Raw genomic sequence first — 13,142 nt, 5'->3', positions numbered from 1 at the left:
TACGTAGCTGTTCTTGTCAACAACACACGAACAACGATTACAGTCAAGCAGTTATATTTATAGAGTATACTTTTGGGCGTCCACGAACCGATGTAAAGAAACTTAATGTAACAGAAACATACCTTTAGTTGGTCACTTTCTTAAAAATATAATTTTTGGAAATAATATAATTTTAGATATATTCCAAAAACTTTCGCATATTTAATTTTTACTGTGAATCTTCAAAATTTTTACTGTGAATCTTAAAAAAACCAGGCATTGATTGCAATTTCAACAAACTGGCAGATTTCCCTTTTTCAGCAGACTTTACTGTTCTAGCAGTCTTTTTCTTCTTTCTCTCTGCTGTGTCTACTAAGACATTTCTTTGGGTGTACGATTCAAGTCAACCCATTCAAATTTGTGGTGAGTTTATTTTAGAAGCTACTTACAAAGTGACCATGTGCTAAGTTTATTTTTTCAATACAAATTTATTAAAGATTGTATGCTCACAGTTTACTTCGAAATCAGTTATAGCGCTGATCTTAAGAGAATAGCACGCCCGGATACGAATAGCGGATGCAAATCATCACACATCCACAATGGAATTCATTAAAATTGGTCAAAGCGTTAATATCAAACGAAGTGATGGTCGCATACATCCAGCAGTGGTTTCAAAAACTAATGCATCTCGGAAATCTTTAACAGTTGAGTGGTTGGAAAATGATGACACTAGAGCTAAGGAAATTGAATTGAATGTTATACTCGCTCTAAATCCCGATTTAGTGTCTTCAAAATCCAAAGTGGTAAACAGGCCATCTATGAATTTGTTCGATAAGGCTAAACAAGATGAAAAGGATTTCCGCCCTAGGCGGAATACCATCACTGCCACCAGTCTAACTTCACCGAAACATCAAACCCAACCACAACTTACAAATTGCGTTTTAAGGCCACGTACTACAAGTGATAGCTCACGATTTACCTCGAATAGGGCCAGTATGCCAAAATCGGCCACATCTCCGGTTAAAGTTCGAAATTCCATGACCGCCGCCATGGAGGTACAACGCATTAAAGAAAATCGAGAAAAAAGGCGTACCAAACAGGCAGAATTGCGACAAGAAAAACAAGCACTTATGAATAAAGATCCTGGCAATCCAAATTGGGAGACAGCACAAATGATACGTGCATATCGTTCCACTTTGAAATTTGATCCCTTAAAAGATGATCAAATTGTAGAAAATTATCAGATAACGGTGTGTGTGCGTAAAAGGCCATTATCACGGAAGGAAATCAATAACAAAGAAATTGATGTGATATCTGTGCCGTGCAAGGATACATTAATTGTGCATGAGCCACGTACCAAAGTTGATTTAACCAAATTTCTGGAGAATCATAAATTTCGCTTCGACTATGTTTTCGATGATTGTTGTGACAATGCCATGGTTTACAAGTGAGTTTTTAAATAAGTGTCTACACAGATAAAAATATCACCAACATTGTTGCCAATACAAATTTTAATTGGATTTTAAAAAATATTCAATTAAAAATTTAATTGGTTTAACAATTTTTTTTTAATTGAAACAAAAATCAATCACAAAAATTAATTGTTTCAATTAATTTTTTAATTGGGACAATTAATTATTTAATTGATTGATATACTATCATTTCTGTAATTGAAGCCATTTCAAATAAAAATTAATTGAATCAAGACAAAAATATTTTTTTTGTGTAGGAACTAAGAAAAACTGATTAATTACAAAACGTTATCCTAATTTGATTTATGAATCGAATTAAAAAAATAGCAGACATTGTTTGATTTTATTATCGGATATCCCTTTTCGAGCATTTGGAAAAGGCTGAAACTAATATTTTTTGCTTTACTACTAAATATTTCCCCTTAGCGTTGTTTTATTGTGACAAAGAAAAAAGAACGTCTATATATGTTTTCAGTTTTATTTTTCAGCAGAGTTTCCATTCCAGCAGGATTTTTTATGATATAGACTTATTAACTAAACAAAATTTGAGTGCTTAGAATTTCATGCCAAAAATTAATTATTTATATTTGAACCAGTATAAGTATTATCCTTCAGGGAACATTTAGCAAATATTTAATTTACAATTCCTTAAAAAAGATACTACTGAAAATCTCTATTTCCAATAAAATATGAATCATATATAGAATCGCGATATCACATAATAAAACTTTCAACATTTTTAGTGTCTATTTATGATTCACTTTTAAGAAAAAGAATTATCGTTTGGTTTAAATATCATATCATATATCAGCTATTTATAAAATATAGATCTAAACAATCAACCACAAAAATTTATTGTGAGTAAAAGCAAAAAAAAAAAAATGAGCAAAAACCAAAGAAGCCTTGCTGAAGAAGCCATTGTGGCCATTCGAGTCGAAAGTGTTGGAACCCAAAAAAATATATCTATGGATTAACTAAGCTTTAATATGGGGACTTTTTTTAATAGTCCTAGTAGCAAAAAAAAAATTATGGCTTAGTAGAAAAGAAGCCTTGCCGAAGAAGCCATTGTGGCCATTCGAGTCGAAAGTGTTGGAACCCAAAAAAATATATCTATGGATTACCTAATCATTATTAGGGGGACAGTTTTAGTAGTCCGAGTAGAAAAAAAAATATGGATCTATGTAACCGTAATTATGGGGAAATTTTTTAGTTTAGCTGAGTAGAAAAGTCTGTAAAAACAGCCAAACGTCCGCTGATACATAGAAAACAATTACACATATCCAAAGCCTTTATCAACTTCGATCCAAAAGTGTTTGAACCAAAAGATAGCTATGGATCTTCATAAGCAGTATGATGTGAAAAATCTATGAATCCACATAAGCATAACTTTGGGAAAATTTTTTAAGCAGTTTTATATGAAAAAATTCTATGGATCTACATAGGCATAATTATGGGGAAATTTTTTTTTGTAAAAAAAAAATTATGGGACATTTTTTAAGTGATTTGAGAAGAAACTAACATTATCTATGGTAGCATATTTTTGGGACTTTTTTAAGCAGTTTCATGTGAAAAAAATTCTATGGCTCTACATAATTATGGGGACATTTTTTTTTTTGTAAAAAAGAACTATGGGGACATTTTTAAGTAGATTGAGTAAAAAAAAATTATCTATGGTAGCATATTGTGGGGACATAGCATAATTATGGGGATATTTTATGTAGTCTGAGTAGAAAAAGAAATATGGATCTACATAAGCGTAATTATTGGGAAATTTTAGTTAGCTGAGTAGAAAAGTCTCTTAAAACAGCCAAACGTCCAGTGATACATAGAAAACAATAAGGTTAGATTAGGTGACAGCCCGATGTATCAGGCTCACTTAGACTATTCAGTCCATTGTGATACCACATTGGTGAACTTCTCTCTTATCGCTGAGTGCTGCCCGATTCCATGTTAAGCTCAATGGCAAGTTTTTTATAACCGTGTCCGAATGGCGGTCCACATTTCAGTGAAACCACTTAGAGAAAAAACTCAGATTTGTCACCAGCATTACTGAGGTGGGATAATCCACTGCTGGAAAACTTTGGTTTTAGGTCGAAACAGGAATCGAACCCACGACTTAGTGTATGCGAGGCAGGTATGCTAACCATTGCACCACGGTGGCCCCAAACAATTACACATACGGACTTCGAGCCAAAGGTGTCTGAACCAGAAGAAAGCTATAGATCTTCAAAGACAGTTTGATGTGAAAAAATCTGTGGATCCATATAAACACAATTTTGGGGACAATTTTTAAACAATTTGATGTGCAAAAATGTTTCTATGAATCTCCATAATTTTGGGGACATTTTTAAAACAGTTTTCACATAAAACTAAAATTGTATGGATCTACATTATGGGGACATTTTATTTATTTATTAAAAAAAAAAAAATTTTTGGACATTTTTAAGTAGTTTGAGTAGAAAAAAATTATCTATGACAGCATATTTTGGAGACATAGATCTACATAAGCATAATTATGAGAAAATTTTTTAGCCGGCTAAGTAAAAAATTCTGTTTTGTTTTATGTGAAAAAAATTCTATGGATCTACATAGGCATAATTATGAGGACATTTTATTATTTTCTTTTTTGTAGAAAAACTATGGGGACATTTTTAAGTAGTTTGAGTAGAAAAAAATTATCTATGGTAGCATATTTTGGGGCCACAGATCTACACAAGCATAATTATGGGGACATTTTTAGTAGTCTGAGTAGAAAAAAATTATGAATCTACATAAGCGTAATTATGGGGAATTTTATTAGTTGGCTGAATAGAAAATTCTGTTAAAACAGCCTTCGAGCCAAAAGTGTCTGAACCAAAAAGATAGCTATAAATCTTTATAAGCATAATTTTGGGGACAATTTTTAGGCATTTAGATGGGACAGTTTTTAAGCAGTTTTATGCGAAAAAAATCTATGTATAGGCATAATTATCGGAACGTTTTATTTATTTATTTATTCGTTTTTTTTTTATTATAGGGAAATTTTTTAAATAGTTTGAGTAGAAACAAAAATTATCTATGGCAGCATATTTTTGGGGACATAGATCTACATATAAGCATAATCATGGGGACGTTTTTAGTAGCCTGAGTAGAAAAAAAGTGAATGGATGGATCTACATAAGCGTAATTATGGAGAAATGTTTTTGTTTTTTTTTTTATTATTATGGGGACATTGAGTAGAAAAAAATCATCTATGATAGCATATTTTCGGGGACATATTTTAGTAGGCTGAGTAGGTTAGGTTAGGTGGCAGCCCGATGTATCAGGCTCACTTAGACTATTCAGTCCACATTGGTGAACTTCTCTCTTATCACTGAGTGATGCTTCGGTCGAAGCAGGAATCGAACCCACGACCTTGTGTATGCAAGGCGGGCATGCTAACCATTGCACCACGGTGGCACGGTAGGCTGAGTAGCAAAGTCTCTTTAAATATCCAAAAATTCCTGCTGATACATGAAAAGCTATAGATCTACATAAGCGTAATTATGGGGACATTTTTAAGCATTTTTTAAACAGTTTGATGTGAGAAAAATTCGAAGCATAATTTTGGGGACATTGGTTAGACAGTATGATGTGAAAAAATATATGGATCTAAATAATCATAATTATGGGGACATTTTTAAGCAAATTATCTTTTGATCTATATTAGCGTTATTAGGTGGAACTTTTTATTTCGCAATTACAATTCGCCCTCGTGAATTTCGACCCCAAAATACCTAAACCGAAAAATAGCTATGGATTTACAAAAAGCATAATTATGAGGACAATTTTTTTTATTATAAAACTTTTTTCTCTTCTTTTAATTTTCAAAAAAAAAAAAAAATAGATACACAGCCAAACCTTTGGTTCAAACCATATTTGAGGGAGGCATGGCCACTTGTTTTGCTTACGGCCAAACAGGCTCGGGCAAAACTCACACGATGGGTGGTGAATTCAATGGCAAAATACAGGATTGTAAAAATGGTATTTATGCAATGGCAGCTAAGGATGTTTTCGAATATTTGAATGGATCGAGCTATCGCCATTTGAATTTGGTTGTTTCTGCCAGTTTCTTTGAGATCTATGGAGGCAAAGTATATTTAATGTTTTTTTCAATTTCATCAAATTTGATTTTTTCTCGTCTTTGGCAAGGTTTTTGATTTACTGTCGAACAAAGAAAAACTTAGCGTACTAGAAGATGGAAAACAGCAGATACAAATTGTCGGTCTCACCGAGAAGGTAGTGGAAAATGTTGAAGATGTACTTAAACTTATACAACAGGGCAATAATACTCGCACTTCGGGTCAAACTTCAGCTAACGCGAATTCTTCGCGTTCCCATGCAGTATTCCAAATTGTCTTAAGGCCACCAGGTTGCATCCGAGTGCATGGTAAATTCTCATTTGTTGACTTAGCTGGTAATGAACGTGGTGCCGATACATCTTCGGCTGATCGTCAGACACGTATGGAGGGTGCTGAGATCAATAAATCTCTATTGGCTCTCAAAGAATGTATAAGAGCTTTGGGTAAACAAACGACTCATTTGCCATTCCGTGTCTCGAAATTAACCCAAGTACTTAGGGATTCATTTATTGGTGAGAAAAGTAAGACCTGCATGATTGCCATGATATCACCAAGTTTTAGTTCTTGTGAGCATACTCTAAATACTTTACGCTATGCGGATCGGGTGAAAGAGTTGGTGGTGAAAGATATACCCGACACAATGCGTGAAGGAATCGCTGCCCAAACTTCAAATGGAAAGGACGAGAAAGACCATAATATATCGCCACATGAACATATATCAATGCGAGATAATAGTAATACAAATGGGCCCACATCATCCTCAAACAATTTCGAGATTTTACGTTCCTTGAATGTGAGTATTACAAATTTAAAGTGATCCCTTATGTTCTCCTGTCATTTTTAATTATAGGAAAATGATGTGTCTGATGAAGTATTTGATCAAAATGTTGCTATATCGGACTTACAACAATTCGAAGAAATGGTGGTGGATCAACATCGAGCTTTTAATGATTTCCTATTAAAATTTTTACCAGAATCAATGCGCCTCTATAGCCTCACAAACTATGTAGATTACGATCAAGATTTCTACTGTAAGCATGGCGAAGCCTATTTCACTCAATTGGCGGAAATTGCTACAACATGCAAAGATTTGATGGTCGATTTCCGTAAGAAATTAGCGAAAGAGGAAATGATTTCAGGCACCGTTCAGTCAGGAAACAAACACTGAAATTCGTCCTATGCAGAATGAAAAAAAGAAATAGAAATCTAATGTATAGAAATTTTAACAATAATTTAATATATAACTAGTTGTTAAAATTGATTTTATAAACAAAATGATTAAAGAAAGAAACCAACAATAACAAAACAAAACGAATGAACAAAAAAAAGAGGAAGCACGCTCAAAGTAAACCCAGCCAACTGCACTCAAATCGATGATTTGATGGTGGCAAAGGAAAAGAGAAATGTTTGTATGAATTTATTTCGGCAAAAGCCGACTATCATAAACCTTTTTCCGGAAGGTTCAAGTGTGGTTCACCTTGGGTATTGAACTGCCTGAATTTATTCTGATAATTGATTGATAGTTTTGCTGCAAGTAGAGGATGCTGATGAGGAGTGTGGTAATTCCGAAACGTGCCCCCATCCAACCATCTTCCAGTCTATAGGGCTTTGCCCAAATAAATTTGACAAACATTCTTTTCCTCTGTTGGTTAAGCTACACTTGTAGTTTAGTCAATGCATGGTTTTAAGCTGAAATCAAAAACAACAACAATGATTAAAGAAAGAAACCAACAATAACAAAACAAAACGAATGAAAAAAGAAATAGAATTTTGACAACATTTTCTAAAGAAATAAAATTTTGACAAAATTATCTAAGGAAATAAAATTTTCAGAAAATTTTCTATAGAAATAAAATTTTGACAAAATTTTCTAAAGAAATAAAATTTTCAGAAAATTTTCTATAGAAATAAAATTTTGACAAAATTTTCTAAGAAATACAATTTTGACAAAATTTTCTATAGAAATAAAATTTTGACAAAATTTTCTATAGAAATAAAATGTTGACAAAATTGTCTGTAGAAATAAAATTATATTATAAATTTTGATTTATTCGATCTTTCTTTTTTATTAAATAGAAAATAATAATTCAAGTTTGAAATCGTTTTTTGGAATAAAGGAACTAATACAAACAAAATACGATGTCAAGTTTGAATAATTATTATCTATTTAATAAGAAATAAAATTATGACAAAATTGTCTATTGTCTATATATATATATGTCTTTTGAAAAAATTTTCTTCAGAAATAAAATTTTGAAAAAATTTTCTATAGAATACTGCTCAACAATATCGATTCTATTTTCTTTCGCACACGAAATCGTCTTCCATGTCCAACCGCATTCTTATTAATAATTTCAAAAGTTCTGTATCAACTTTGACTCTAAAAAAATCAATTAACAAAAATAAAATAAAGAAAACTTTAAATAAATAATAAAAAGTTTTACTTAATTGACAACATTTTCTAGAGAAATAAAATTTTGACAAAATTTTGTCAAAATTTTCTATAGAAATAAAATTTTGACAAAATTTACTATAGAAATAAAATTTTGACAAAATTTACTATAGAAATAAAATTTTGACATTTTCTATAGAAATAAAATTTTGACAAAATTTTCTATAGAAATAAAATTTTGACAAAATTTTCTATAGAAATACAATTTTGACAAAATTTTCTATAGAAATAAAATTTTGACAAAATTTTCCATAGAAATAAAATTTTGACAAAATTTTCTATATAAATAAAATTTTGACAAAATTTTCTATAGAAATAAAATTTTGACAAAATTTTCTATAGAAATAAAATTTTGACAACATTTTCTAGAGAAATAAAATTTTGACAACATTTTCTAGAGAAATAAAATTTTGACAAAATTTTATATAGAAATAAAATTTTGACAAAATTTTCTATAGAAATAAATTTTTGACAAAATTTTCTATAGAAATAAATTTTTGACAAACTTTTCTATAGAAATAAATTTTTGACAAAATTTTCTATAGAAATAAAATTTTGACAACATTTTCAATAGAAATAAATTTTTGACAAAATTTTCTATAGAAATAAAATTTTGACAAAATTTTCTATAGAAATAAAATTTTGACAAAATTTTCTGTAGAAATAAAATTTTGACAAAATTTTCTATAGAAATAAAATTTTGACAAAATTTTCTATAGAAATAAAATTTTGGCAAAATTTTCTATAGAATTAAAATTTTGACAAAATTTACTATAGAAATAACATTTTGACAAAATTTTCTGTAGAAATAAAATTTTGTCTGAGTTTTCTATAGAAATAAAATTTTGGCAAAATTTTGTATAGAAATAAAATTTTGGCAAAATTTTCTATAGAAATAAAATTTTGACAAAATTTACTATAGATATAACATTTTGACAAAATTTTCCATAAAAATAAAATTTTGACAAAATTTTCTATAGAAATAAAATTTTGACAAAATTTTCTATAGAAATAAAATTTTGACAAAATTTTCTATAGAAATAAAATTTTGACAAAATTTTCTATAGAAATAAAATTCTGACAAAATTTTCTATAGAAATAAAATTTTGGCAAAATTTTATATAGAAATAAAATTTTGGCAAAATTTTCAATAGAAATAAAATTTTGACAAAATTTTCTATAGAAATGAATTTTTGACAAAATTTTCTATAGAAATGAATTTTTGACAAAATTTCCTATAGAAATAAAATTTTGACAAAATTTTCTATAGAAATAAAATTTTGACAAAATTTTCTATAGAAATAAAATTTTGACAAAATTTTCTATAGAAATAAAATTTTGGCAAAATTTTCTATAGAAATAAAATTTTGACAAAATTTTCTATAGAAATAAAATTTTGACATAATTTTCTATAGAAATAAAATTTTGACAAAATTTTCTATAGAAATAAAATTTTGACAAAATTTTCTATAGAAATAAAATTTTGACAAAATTTTCTATAGAAATAAAATTTTGACACAATTTATCTATAGAAATAAAAATTTTGACAAAATTTTCTATAGAAATAAAAATTTTGACAAAATTTTCTATAGAAATAAAATTTTGTCAAAATTTTCTATAGAAATAAAATTTTGTCAAAATTTTCTATAGAAATAAAATTTTGACAACATTTTCAATAGAAATAATTTTTTGACAAAATTTTCTATAGAAATAAATTTTTGACAAAATTTTCTATAGAAATAAATTTTTGACAAAATTTTCTATAGAAATAAAATTTTGACAAAATTTTCTATAGAAATAAAATTTTGACAAAATTCCCTATAGAAATAAAATTTTGACAAAATTCCCTATAGAAATAAAATTTTGACAAAATTTTCTATAGAAATAAAATTTTAACAAAATTTTCTATAGAAATAAAATTTTAACAAAATTCCCTATAGAAATAAAATTTTAACAACATTTTCAATAGAAATAAATTTTTGGCAAAATTTCCTATAGAAATAAAATTTTGACAAAATTTTCTATAGAAATAAAATTATATTAGAAATTTTGATTTTATTCGATCTTTATTTTTTATTAAATAGAAAATAATTATTCAAGCTTGAGATCGGTTTTTGGAATAAAGGAACTAATACATAAAAAACGATCTCACGCTTGAATAATTTTCTATTTAATAAGAAATATAAAATTATGACATTTTCTATAGAAATAAAGTTATGACAAAATTTTCTATAGAAATAACTTACAAATGGGAGTTATCCTTTTATGTATCTTGTTTAATTATACATTTCTAAGTTTTGTGTAAATGATTGTTTAATATAATTATTCAACATCTTTTTTTACACACCTGTATATGAAGATTGTATGAAAATTTTGAGAGTAGTGCATTGTAATTACATGCTCTGAATGAATAAATAAAATAAAATAAATAAAATTTTGAAAAAAATTTCTATAGAACACTGCTCAACAATGTCGACTTCGATTTTCTTTCGGACACAAAATCGTCTCCATTTCCAACCGCATTCTTATAAATAATTTCAAAATGTTTGCATAAACTTTGCCTCCAAAAAAATCAATAAACAAAAATAAAATTAAGAAAACTTTAAATAAATAATAAAAAGTTTTACTTACCCTTGCATTGCATTAACCTTTTGCGTGATTAGTAATTGATACTCGTTTGGGTATCTTTTCAGCCTCGCCTGCATAATGACGGAGCTAGTGTTTATGTCGCATAGTATAGTATTCCTTAATGAAAAAATTGCGAAGAATAGAAAAGTGTTTATTTTTTCAAAAATTATTAAAACTAAAGGGCAATTTAAAAATTATTTCCCACAAATAAATAGATTGTTCGAAAAAGTTTGATTGTAAGGCAGCTATGTATATTATAATATAATTTCATATTTTCTTATGTACAACTAATTTCATCTTCTAAAACCACAAATCCAGAATCTGTAATAATATCATCTAGATCATCTGTATCGATAATCATTTCAGCCGGATTATCAACATCTATCTCATCTACTGCTGTTATAAAACTATCTGCTGTATTAATTGGATGAAGTTTCATATGGTACTGAAAAATTTAGCAAAACAAAAATTAAAATGTAATCGAATGATTTTGAAATGCTATAAAATCCAATATTGACATTACCTGTAGATGATGTTTTCTTCGGAATGGCTTCATACAAATCTCACATTTAAATCTTGGCTCTGACACATGTATAGAATTTACGTGTTGCCGCAGGGTTTTTGGGTTAGCAAATTGTTGTGGGCATTGATCACAGTTGAAAACTATGTCTGTATGTTTGAGACGATGTGTTCTCAAATGTTCTGCAGTCATATACGAGTTTCCGCATGTTTCACAAACATGTGGTCTATAGTCTTTATTATGACGCCTCTGATGAACTTTAAGATCTGATTTCAAAAAGAAAGATTTTTCGCATTGGTCACAGGAGAATGGTTTTATATTATTGTGACGATTCATATGATATTCATAATGTACTTTCTGCGTGAACGAGCGCTGGCATATTTCACAGCTAAATGCAGGATTATCGTCATGGATTTTCATATGTGTAGCTAAACTACGGGACGTTTTTAGAACAGTGGCACACACTTTACAAGTATAAGTCTGAGGATGAATAAATGTTTTATGGTGCTTGAATTCCTTTGGGCACATAAATATCTCATTACAATCAGTGCAAGTTCCCAATTTGACCTTTTCATCTATGGGTATTGCAATTTTACTCAACGTGGTCTCTTCATAATCATTAGCATTTGTTTTTTTATTGTCGATATCTTCGTATTGAGTATCGATTTCTTCTTCAATTTCTAAGCTTTGTACATCGACTTGATTTGTTTCACCATCAGATTCAGTGATTTGATTTGATTGACTTCCGTCATCCAAAACTTTGTATATTTCTAGTACATAATCCGATTTATCAAGTCCAACACATTGAGCTAATTCTGCTGCCTCCGACGCGGAATCATTCTCATTTTTTATCTCTGATAATAGTTGACTATCTGGAACACCACCCATATCTGCATTGGTATCTAATTGTTCATTGGCATAGGTAATTGGTTGCTGCATAGAAACAGGAAAAACAAGTACACTTTCTGGACAAGTGTTCTCTCCAGCTTTGGAATTTATAAATGCTTTCTCATTCATAACTTTATAACAAGTTGTATCTTGCCCATCGCCTAATGCCATTTGTGATATTTGTACATTCTCCTCATCTTCGCTAATAAGTTTTTCTTGCTCACGAGCCAATAATTCGTTTTGATAAATTTTATCCAAAACTTTGATGGTATTAAGGGCCTTATCTTTTAACTTCTTAAATAACTTCATTTGTAAAAGGCAACTATTACAGAGATAACGTGGATAATAATCAAAGGAATCTGGAGTAATCTACAATAAAGCATGCAAATTAAATGTAATTCTGGCACATTGATTTTCAATTAGATTTAATACCTTGTTGATAAGAGAGTCATACAATCTACCAGCTTCGCTTAGGGGATTTACTATGAGTGTTTCATCATCAATAATAACTTCCTCATCCGTAATTTGGAAAAGACATTCATAGTCGGCATCATCTTGATCCGGACTATTCCTGCAAACACGGCAACAGTTGGTAAGATCTTGATGGGAACCCAACATTTTAATCCCTTTCGACAAAGTGTGATGTCATGGAAACAAGGCTGTGCTTCGTAAGGTCTTGTTTAATTAATTTGATGCTAAGTTTTTGGTTGTTCCAAGAATGTTGTTTACCTATTCTTACAGCTGTGTTGTAATTATAATGGGACGTATAGATGGACATATATTTCTTAATAAAATTTCGCTGAAATAGTTTGAATGAATATACAACCGGAGCGAATGTCGGTTGGCGGCTTCTAAGTTCTTGCTGAAAATCCGAAGTGAATGGAGAGAAAAACTGAAAATAACTCTGCCAACATTTTTTGAATTTGACGGCGCTGCTGAGAATCCCCACCACGTGGAAAACAATCGTATACGACATCCAAAACTCGTCGGAAAGGCGCCGTTACTATTGAGAAATTGTACCACGCCAATTTACTACAAAAAAGTATCGCAAAAGTGCAATTATTAGGTGCGTTTTTTAATAAATTTACAATGACGCCAATAAG

General features: G+C 29.5%; 2 protein-coding genes across 2 annotated transcripts; one reads left to right on the top strand and one right to left on the bottom strand.

The window, feature by feature from the left end:
- The first annotated feature begins 520 nt into the window (after positions 1 to 520).
- Positions 521 to 6,862, top strand: LOC142229276 (kinesin-like protein Klp10A). The gene is made up of 4 exons (XM_075299819.1): positions 521 to 1,426; positions 5,317 to 5,563; positions 5,622 to 6,344; positions 6,402 to 6,862. The coding sequence occupies exons 1-4, from the start codon at positions 579 to 581 to the stop codon at positions 6,717 to 6,719; spliced, it is 2,136 nt and encodes a 711-aa protein (XP_075155934.1). The 5' UTR covers positions 521 to 578; the 3' UTR covers positions 6,720 to 6,862.
- Positions 6,863 to 10,860: 3,998 nt separating this feature from the next.
- LOC142229281 (uncharacterized) lies at positions 10,861 to 12,787 on the bottom strand. Its single transcript, XM_075299825.1, has 3 exons — positions 12,472 to 12,787; positions 11,155 to 12,408; positions 10,861 to 11,076 (listed from the first exon to the last, which is right to left on the bottom strand). Exons 1-3 carry the CDS (start codon positions 12,655 to 12,657, stop codon positions 10,909 to 10,911), a joined length of 1,608 nt encoding a protein of 535 aa, XP_075155940.1. The 5' UTR covers positions 12,658 to 12,787; the 3' UTR covers positions 10,861 to 10,908.
- Positions 12,788 to 13,142: the final 355 nt, after the last annotated feature.

Source organism: Haematobia irritans, chromosome 3 (assembly GCF_050003625.1).
Source record: "Haematobia irritans isolate KBUSLIRL chromosome 3, ASM5000362v1, whole genome shotgun sequence".
NCBI lineage: Eukaryota > Metazoa > Arthropoda > Insecta > Diptera > Muscidae > Haematobia > Haematobia irritans.
The sequence above is the reverse complement of the archived record's forward strand: the minus strand, read 5'-3'. Positions and strand labels throughout refer to the sequence as shown.